We start from the raw sequence: 10,000 nt of genomic DNA on the forward strand, positions 1-10,000 counted from the left end.
ACTGTGAAGAGATTACTGACAAACACAAGTTAGACAGCTTGGAAAGCAAATGCTGTATTAATGCCTAACATGGCACTTCACGTTTGAGACGAGGAGATGTGGGAACCGGAGGAGCCGGGATCCTGCTGTGCGGGCTAACAGGATGCAATTTGAAGTAGAAAATTTGAGCGATTACATGCATCTGTAGATAAAACGGTGTGCAATTACTGGGGGAAAACACAGAAACCGCCTGTTACAGAAGACAACACACTGCTTCTAAATGCATTAGGCTTCAGCGGGCATGTGTCTGACCATCAGCTTCCGTTCCTGCTTTAACTGCTGCGGCACACGAGTCGGCGGCAACCCAGAGGAGCCGAGCTCTACGCTCAAGTCTCCGAGCAGCGGTGGAGTTTCTCGGTACGCTCCCAGGAGACTCGCGGCCATATGGGAGGGCCAGAGCTGAACAGCTCCTCTGCCTACATCAGGGATAGACAGCCTTGAATACATATATACATGCATTTGTGTACTCAGGGTATGGAGCTGTGGTTACTGGGAATAGCTCCAGGCTAGATGAAGCCCTACAGTAACTGTGTATGGTGTGTGCAGCTAACTGCTTCTTCACCAAGAACGTGCTGATCACCAGAGCAGGCTGTGATGCATGAGTGCGCCATGAATCCGGGGCACCTGGTGGAAGATCTTCTCACCTCTGGGGGATTTCTACATGAGCGTTGGCCATTCTTTAAGAAGAGGAGTTGTAAAACACCAGGTTTACATACGAGTGGGTCTTTTAATCTGCAGGTTCCTGGAGAACGTAGTTGGACAGCAGGGGAGGAACAAGATTCTCACAATGGGCTCCTGCTATGTGCTTGAGACAGGAGCCTCCTCCATGGCTTTGAAGGCTGGTTCTGCTTTGAACTTGCTGAACCTATCCAGCATGAGATATTATTTCCTGTTGCAAGGCCTTCAGAGATGCACTCTTGTAATTGGATCTGTCAGGGACATTACTGAGGATGTGAAAGTGAACAACTGTGAAACTGCAGGGCAGTGACAGCATGCGGATGTGAATACCAAAAATTTGAACTTTAATTTGCTAAAAGAAATGGTGCAGATGACGCAGCGAGCTTGAAACACCAGAAAGATAACCACAAAAGAGAAAGAAAAACTACAGTTCCCAGACACAGGCAGTGTTAAAATGCAAAAGGGGGCTGATGAGAGCCTCGCCATCGACTAACATAATTAGTCCTAATGGTTCCTCTCCACTCAGGGACACAATCAACTAATTTTCATTCAGCTCTTTCTTCATGAATGAAATCACATGAAATACGAATGTGTTCCTGTTCTGTGTTGATAAGCAGACTTTTGATAAGCCCACCAAAGGTATTATTGCTGGTGATTAGGTTTCAAATCCCTTCCCTCAAGCACTGAAAAATATGGACGAGTCATGCTTCCAAAACCAACATGCCGATAATGATGGAGACCACAGTGGACACCACCAACGCTCTGAAACCCTGTGGTTCTTTTGGCTATTGGACTGTTTCAGGTAGAAGATGGTAGGAGATCAGAGGGACATGAACACTGCGCAGGAGCCTGAGAAACCAGACATGGAACCAGAGGGACAAGAGGCTTCAAACGCTGTCCCATCCTTTCTGTAATTATTTTGTTCTTCCAAGAGAACGGCCACCTCATGCTGATTTCTGAGGTAATTGGTGAAACATTTTGAAAGTCCCAGTGGAAGTTAGAATCATTAAAAAAATATTGACATCATACAAACAGGTGATGAAATCTGAGTGGAGATTATCACATTCACAGATTCCTTATACTCACTAAATATTTTTCCTACTATAAGGGACGTACCCGAGGCAGTGGTAAGCAAGTGTGTGTGTGTGGGTGTGTGTTTGCTTGTACCGTGAAGGTGTAGTTCATCTGTGTCTCTCTGTCCACAGGCCTGAGCAGGGTGAGGTAACGTGTGATCCCAGAAGAGGTGATGGAGAAGACAGCGGTGTAGTCGCCCAGAGAAATCTTCACCTGTGGGTCTTTACTCTTTAAGAAAGTAAAAATTCTCTATTAGTAACACCAAATGCCACCCCTCAGAAAACGCATGTTCTTGGTTTTGGTAATTCAACAGCTTCTTAACCATGTCTCTGGGAAATCATGGAATGAATCAGGTGTAAAACCATTCCTGAAGTACTATAATAATATAGGAGAGATTGTGCTGTGTGGTTAAAGATAAACATTTGACAATATGGTAACTAGTAAATAAATAATTTGATAAATATCTGTACTGATTTGCTTTTTGTCTCAAATCATCTCTGCTTGCCTGTGATTACATAAACACGCATACAAATGTCTGAACACGGCGCAGAGAGAAGAATGCGAGCAGGAGACAGAACGCGAGATAAAGACAGCGAGACGTGAGTGAGATCAAGTGAGCTGGGAGAAGAACGAGCAATGAGAAGAAGTGAGAGATCAGGGCTGGAAGAGGTTCAGCGTCTCAGACAGATGGAGGAGCTCAAAGGTGAATACACCAGTGGCAGAGAATTGTGATGTTGCAGGCGATAACAGAGCAGTGTGCGGTGGCACGGCTTAAGGAGCCCAAACAGACTGAATCCGTGGAATTCATACCACTCTCAACCTGACAATAAGCATGATGAACACCTCTTTCTAGTTAAAATGAATATTGTGCCACAGAGCCCCTGCCCCATGGATCGTACTCAGTTTGATTGACTAAATGTATTTGAGTGGCCCATCAATAAGGCATGAGAAGGAAGAAGAGAAAAGAGACAACATTAAAATCAGCTTCCGAAAAGGTGCTAATACGGTATTACACACGGTATTAATCTCACTTCAACCCAGATAAAGCAGAGTAGCACCAGAGGGGGGGGGGGGGGGGGGGGGGGGAGAGAGAGAGAGAGAGAGAGAGGGAGAGAGAGAATAAACACAGCACACAACACTACACATCAGCTTGATACCTACTGGTACGGCACCTGGTTGGAGCTGCAACACACACACAAACACACACACACACTGATATCACTACCTGCCACATACCACTCTAGCCACAGTGGTAATGCATACTTCAATTCACCAAACAAAATACCCTGGGTTTTTGTGCGAAGGTATAACACACCTCCTCTATGTCGTTGTCTAGGGCAATGATGGCTAGAGGGGCCGTGAGATTGGCCGCCCCAGAGATGGTGGCTCCAACAGGGGCAGCCTCGCTGATGAAGCCCTGGTAGGACGTCTGCTGGAAGTACGGAGCCTGGTTGTTTTCATCTAGAACATCAATGCGCAGATCGGCGAGTACGGGGAGAGGGTGGCCATTATCCTGTTGAGCCTGCTCACAAACACAAGCACACAAACACACTGGGCTAAATGCATAGCAACAGTTCCAACAGAGGATCTGGTCATCTCTATACATGAAACCGTCGGCTCAGAGGAGCCCTGCAGGAGAGCGTTTCAGCACCACGGAGAGCTCCCCTGTAGCCACAGCTTAAATGAGGCTACGCTCACCCATGGAGCTTGATTTACATAGCACACATTTGACAGATGCTCCATTTGTTGCTTACACTAATTGTTCTATTTTCAGATGGGAATGTGGGGATCAGTTTGGTAAATAATTAAACATAACAGAGGATACAGTACAGTCCAGCGTTAACTGATATATTAACCTATATTAACCCGATACATGTCGGCAAATTTATTTTTATACAAAGACTTATGATATGGCTGTGATTATGATATTAAATGATTAACCCACTGCAGCATTGCTGGCACAGTCGTCTATTTTGTTGTTATTAATACACAAGCCAGCAGAGGAAAACACAAAGGAAATTTTCCCTGAGCAACATAACGCGGGTTCTACACATTGGTTAAAAAGTTTATTTTCAGTGCATCTTTTTACGAAAGGTCTGTAAAATGACTGAGTGAAAACAATGCCTCATTTGTAATGTTCCAGAGCAGATGGTCTATAATGCATCTGCGTCACAACAGCACAAAGGAGCCTGCGGCAATTTGCAGGGAAAATATATGCACTTAATATCTCCAATTGATGTAGCTGTGACTGTCTGAACACTGACATGCTTCATGCCTCCCCCCCATTACCCCCCCATCCTTCTCTCTCCATTGTTATTTGTTATTTCAATGAATTAGGGCATGTGTTTACCTTAATTGAAAGGTGGTGTGTGTGTGTGTGTGTGCGTGTGTGTGTGTGTGTGTGTGTGTGTGTGTGTGTGTGTGTGTGTCTGTTTACTTAACTGAGCCTCTATGTCAACATTTACTTATACCCACTGCAGACTGTTTCAGACACACGTAGTGGTGTTCACCATGTAGCTTAAAGCGAGTGTTAATATTGATATGAGATCAGCAACATTCATTTCATCTTACAGCCACACAGGGACGCTCAACCCTGCAGATCCAACTGCACATGACACAAGCAGTTCCACCAGAGCGACATGATTTTTAATAGGGTGGTGGTCAACTTTGACCTGGGTCAGTAATACAGACACCGGTCCTGAGGTGGTACACTGAGCCGGGTCAGAACAGAGCTAACAGATACACTTTCAGCTAGAGAGAAAATAAAATACACAATGACATTTCTCAGCATTCAGCTGCTTACCCCAGAAGAGGCCACAAATCCTGTTTAATAAAATCACTCTGTTTATGGCTCTCTCATTTTCTTGCTTTTTTTCTTTCCTGTCTTTCTATGGAGGAGCGGTTAAACGCTTTTAGCCCGGTTTACACTTCTTATTTGCATAACATGGGTCCACTCAGAATGGTGAAATAAGGCCTCATTACAATACAAAGTGCTATAATTTTTGTAATCTGCTTTAATTAACTTGGCCTCCAGGCAGATCGGCAGGGTTTGATGGAAATACATCCTGATTAGATACCATGTCTGGTATATGCTATTCTGAAAGAGTCTCCAATATATCTCAATGTTACGGTAATGTGAATATGTAATTAGTAGTAATTGCACTACACCACATGATATTGAGGATTATAATGAGAATACATGAAGACTAATAAAGAAAATTTGAAAAGCTATCAAAAGAAAAGAAAAATTGATAAAAAAGATCTATCTTAATAGTTTGGGCTAACACTTCAATAATGTAGTGTAGGCATTGAAATGGAGTCAGAGCCTAACGGACTCACTAGATCATATGTTTGAGATGGTACGAGAGGAAAATAATGCTTCCTGACCTTGATGACGAGGCTGAAACTCTGGTACAGGTCTCTTCTAACAGGTTTCAACAGGCGCAGCTCTGCTGTGGTCGTGTTCAGAGAAAAGAATTCCGGGAACACTTGTGGCTGGCCTGCGAAACACAGAAGGAACAGAATCTGCTCAATTAAGTAATCTGAATAAGTAATAGTGTTTCTAATTGCTTTAAATACCTTCTGTGTTTGTGTGAAGAAGAGAGAGAGAGAGAGAGAGAGAGAGAGAGAGAGAGAGACGGAATGAGAGAAGGAGAAGGAGAGACAGAAACAGAGAGAGGAAACATGTCGTGTGGAGACATACCAAGGAGGATGGAGTAGAGGATCCCAGGTCTATCTGAAGGGGGTTGGATGTTTCTGTCTTGGTCCACTGCCCGAATGGGTGGAGTCACATTTAGAGGGTTCAACTTGCTCTAAAAAAAAAGGCCTTATGAAGGGCTGGCCAACTGTAACTGGGAAAGAATTCTTTGGTTTTTCTGACAGCTAAATGAATGAGGGCTCGTTCTGATGAATAAATGGATCTACCTTCTCACCATAAAGAACCAGTCATGGTACAATAACTGTAAGGCTCCATACATCAGTGAAAGGCACACAGTCTTTGTTCTGTTCTAAAAATAAGCCCAGAAGCAGAGGCACATAGGCATATCTATGCACTTTTATCCATTCAATCCCTAAATGCCGTCCAGCATTAGCTGCACATCTGAATGTGACCCTGTCGATACAGAGATACAAACATAAGCCAACGCTTAGGCAAAACAGACAGGTAGAAAGACTCAATGCACCAAAATGCACACAATGTACAAAAATGAACATGACTCTAGTGGGAAAAAAAGCCAAAAGCAAAACCTGCAAACGGAGAAATAATGAAGATATGCGAGATATTAACTACGGCACCACACCCAGTCCCACCTGAGGCAATCACACACAACCCTTCAGCAGCCATCAGCAGAGTGCAAAATAAAACACATTACATTTAACACCTGTATCTACATCTTTGATCTTTCTACACAGCCATCATCATTCCCAGGGAGAGCGTGTCAGAGCAGGGCTTGAAAATATGAGGGACAAGAAGAAATCCTTTTTTACTGGAGTTGTAAATTCAAGTTTTATTAGACCAGGTGGGGGACGCCATTGCTCTTCTCTTTAGCACTCTGAAGGTTTACGTGAGATGTGTTTGCATTGCACAAATGCTGCTTTTACTGCAGGGTATCTTAAAAAAATGCCAGGTCAATTAGGAAAGTATAAAGTTGAAACCTCACCCAAGCCCAACATCAAAGCAAATGTGTATTGCATCTCTAACATGCCTCTTATTAAACATAATTCTCACACACAAGGTAAAATAGTTCACCAAGCAAATTACTTGCCAAGCAAATTGTAATTCTCCAGCTCAACTTTGGACTAAACAACAGAATCAGCATGGTCCACGAAGTCAAAAAGATTGACGTAACTGCACTGCATAAAAACAAGCACAAATACCAGTGGGTGTCCCCAGGTTCTTTCCTGAGTCCTATTTCATTCAGACTGCCCCAGCCGACAGTAAGGGCTACACCAGGGTGCTGAAGACTTGCACCTGGTGGGCCAGGGAAGCAGCCTGCATCTCCACGTCTTGCACCTCCCCACATCTGCACACTTAATCATCTCTAAATGATGGCAAACAGATGAAGCCACACTGAACCACAGGCCCAGGAGATGTGTGTTTATTACAGGGGAGCTCTCCGTGGTGCTGAAACACTCTCCTGCTGCTCTCTAAGGTGGAGGGTCCCCGGGGCCTTCAGGATGTCTGGTGCAGTGCCCCACAGCTGGGCTGGCTCATGTCCAGGGTAACATCTCTCCCATGCTCTCTCATCCACGGCGATGGGCAGTAAGGCCTAGGGATTCCCATCAAGGCTGAAGATGCCCTTCTCCTCTTTCCTCTGTCCATTTTTATCTCACTATCTGGGGCGGCGTTCTCATTGCCCACCTTTCTTCTCTCATCTCAACCTCTCTCTCCATCCCTCCACCCTCATCATGTTCTCTCCGCCTCTCTTGACCCTTTTATCTCAAGCCAAGTGTAAGCTAAAGCTAAAGCTCTAAGACACTGGGCCAGACTGCAAACTAAACTGAGGGGGAGGAAGAAAGGGGCGTTCTGAATAAGACAAGGTGCCGTTCCCTTTGGAAACAAGCGCACTCAAATGCATTCAAATGCAAAAAAAAAAACCACTAGAATGTTTCTTCCTTCAAATGTCACAGACACTTAGATTAGCAATGGTTTCCTTTCTTTCCATTTTATTAGACAGCACTCCCAGGTATCAATGTCCCTCATGCAGGGCCAAACCAAGCTGAATACTCACAAGTGCATGCATACAATTCACACTTGAGCACACAGACAGTCACACACACATATATCCAAATGTTCTTTGAGTAAGTGCTGCAAGCGTTCGGATTGGCCTTCACACACCACGAGCTTCTTCTGCGTTTGACGGGTGAGATGAAGCTAAGTGGTGTGGAGTTAATGGGACACAACAGCCCAACAAGCCTTGCTGATTCTTCCAGTCAAGCGCCTCCCCAAACAGACCCCAGAACCTCATTAAACGGGCAAAACAACACCCAGGCAGACGGCCGAGTGCTTTTCTCTTACCGGCTCGGTGAGTTCGGGAATGACCGCGCGGTAGAGGACCGGGATGCAGTCTCGGGTGTTGTTGACCAGCACGCAGGGCAGGAACATGGGCCCCAGGTCGTCCCCGTCCAGCACGTCCAGGGTGAGTGTAGCGGTGGCTGTGCGCCGGGCGGGTGGAAACGGGGCGCGGTCCTGTAAAACAACACACAGCAGGTCCAACAGACTGAGATGGGCAGGAGGTTACAAAGCTTCACCAAGAAGTGCTGGAAGAAGTTGGAAAAGGTTGGGTAAGGAGGAAAAGTGCTTGGTGATGAAGCAGAGCAGGACTCAGAGAGGGGTAGTGGTCCAGAACTCAGCCATGACCTCTGCACTGGGGAGGTCACGGGTTCAAGCTCAGCTGATGAGATCCTGCTCCTGCTGTCATTGTGGTGAACAGCACTTGACCCCCAGGTAGCTCTGTGCTGAGTGCCACAGTAGCTGGTTAATGTAGGTCTCTTTGGGCAAACACATCAGCTCAAATAAAATGAATAAAATGAAAACTCGGAGAATGGAGAGGCAGATGGAGCAGAGAGCTTTATTCAGGCACCTGTTTAAAGAACTGACATGATGACCCCTTCAATCCAGTAACTACCACGCGCACCACCCACACTGGGGCTTTTATACTGTCTCAGTCATCTCTCTCTCTCACACACACGTTTGTGTATTGTAAAGATTCACATGGACTCTGAGAAAGAGTCTAAAAGGAGAGAAAAATAACTGCTGCTACTTTCACTCTGCCTCTGTTCAGCAGAACACTCGGAGTGGATCTGTACAGAACACACAAGGAACTCAGATCCTTCTCACAAAGGCCTTCTTATTTACTGAACATGTCTTGGGTAGGAAAATGAACCCTATACAACCATATAGGACCATCTCCAGAAAGTAAGGTAAAAGACACCGCAGAGCAGAACATTAAAACGGTGGAAAAACGGTTCCATTTTTATCGGGGTTCCAAGAGCTTGCAAGTTCACCGTAGTCTTCTGCCAACACTGGGCACTGCAGCGGCTCTGAGACAGGAGAGAGTCTGGCTGAAAAGTGTGTTTGCATATGTATGCCTGGTCTGCCTCAGAGCCCAATATATTAACCCACTGTGCAGTGAGTGTTTACCCAAAAGCAGAGATACTCGTGCTGCAACACAATTTGAACATTGGCGTTTGGACCATGTGGAAGTAGTTGCCTTCTGCCTACTGTACAGATGATCCAACAGAGAAGAACAGGTTTAATGATGCAAAACAACAGGTACATGGGGGTCTTTGGTGTCTGAGCCCATCGTGCTTGATGATCAAACCTTTATGGAGCTCCACCACATGAAGCTCCAGACAGTCCAGCCAGTATGAACCGATTGTTGCAACATGAACTCTCCCCTATCCTGCTGATACAGAGGAGCGCCATTTTGTTTTGGTTGTTTGTTTTGTTTTTTTTTCCAGAGAGAAGTGAGAAGATGGGGGAAAGACATCAACTATAACCCCGTTTTCCAGAAGACCATTATCCTCTTCCCCTGCTGAAATCACTGCAATGTGCTCTTCTGGGAGCAGACGCAGCGATAAAGCACTAGTGAGGGCTGTCTGCTCGCATAAAAGTATGTCCCGCACACCCCACACACCCCGCACACACCCTGCACACACCCCGCACTCTCCCGGGTCTATGGCCGCCCCACTGAAGGCCCTTTACTGCCGAAGCCATTGTGCATTCCGTTCACGCTCAGAGCTCAGAGCGGTTCAGACCCAACAAATCCCCCCCCCCCCCCCCCCCCCGCACGGGCCCACGGGTCTCATGGGAGCAGGACATTCAGAGACTCGAAAGGCACATCAAGAAGAACCGAGAGGCTGGCTATCTGGAAGGGGCGTGGAGGGCGAGACCAGAACCGGGTCGGGATGAGCCTCCGTCTCCACTGCCTTTCCACTCTCACGGGGCTACTGCAAAACCGTGACATGTTTCAACAGCGATAATGGCTGCGAGCTAGACAGATGCACTCAAAACAGCCAATTCATTTGCAGTGGCGGAAGCACATGGAGTATCTCCCAGGCACACGGCCATGGGGAAGAGGCTGGTCATAAAAAATAAAAAATAAAGAGATAAACAGATAAATAAATGTGGGCGAAGGGCTCTGCATATATAAAATGTAAAGAGCCAAAGCTTGTACGTGTAGTGAGACTATGGCCTTCGGGCAGGATG

General features: G+C 46.0%; 1 protein-coding gene across 1 annotated transcript in view; it reads right to left on the reverse strand.

The window, feature by feature from the left end:
* The window catches only part of pcdh15a (protocadherin-related 15a), a 208,317-nt gene that overhangs the window by 71,975 nt on the left and 126,342 nt on the right, over nucleotides 1-10,000 (reverse strand). The window contains exons 14-18 of the mRNA XM_076974343.1: nucleotides 7,808-7,978; nucleotides 5,495-5,603; nucleotides 5,179-5,291; nucleotides 3,107-3,313; nucleotides 1,885-2,019 (exon numbers count right to left, since the gene is read on the reverse strand). Of these exons, the coding sequence (XP_076830458.1) occupies nucleotides 1,885-2,019; nucleotides 3,107-3,313; nucleotides 5,179-5,291; nucleotides 5,495-5,603; nucleotides 7,808-7,978 (735 nt within the window). The remainder of the gene's footprint in view (nucleotides 1-1,884; nucleotides 2,020-3,106; nucleotides 3,314-5,178; nucleotides 5,292-5,494; nucleotides 5,604-7,807; nucleotides 7,979-10,000) is intronic.

Source organism: Brachyhypopomus gauderio, chromosome 15, assembly GCF_052324685.1.
Source record: "Brachyhypopomus gauderio isolate BG-103 chromosome 15, BGAUD_0.2, whole genome shotgun sequence".
Classification (NCBI taxonomy): domain Eukaryota; kingdom Metazoa; phylum Chordata; class Actinopteri; order Gymnotiformes; family Hypopomidae; genus Brachyhypopomus; species Brachyhypopomus gauderio.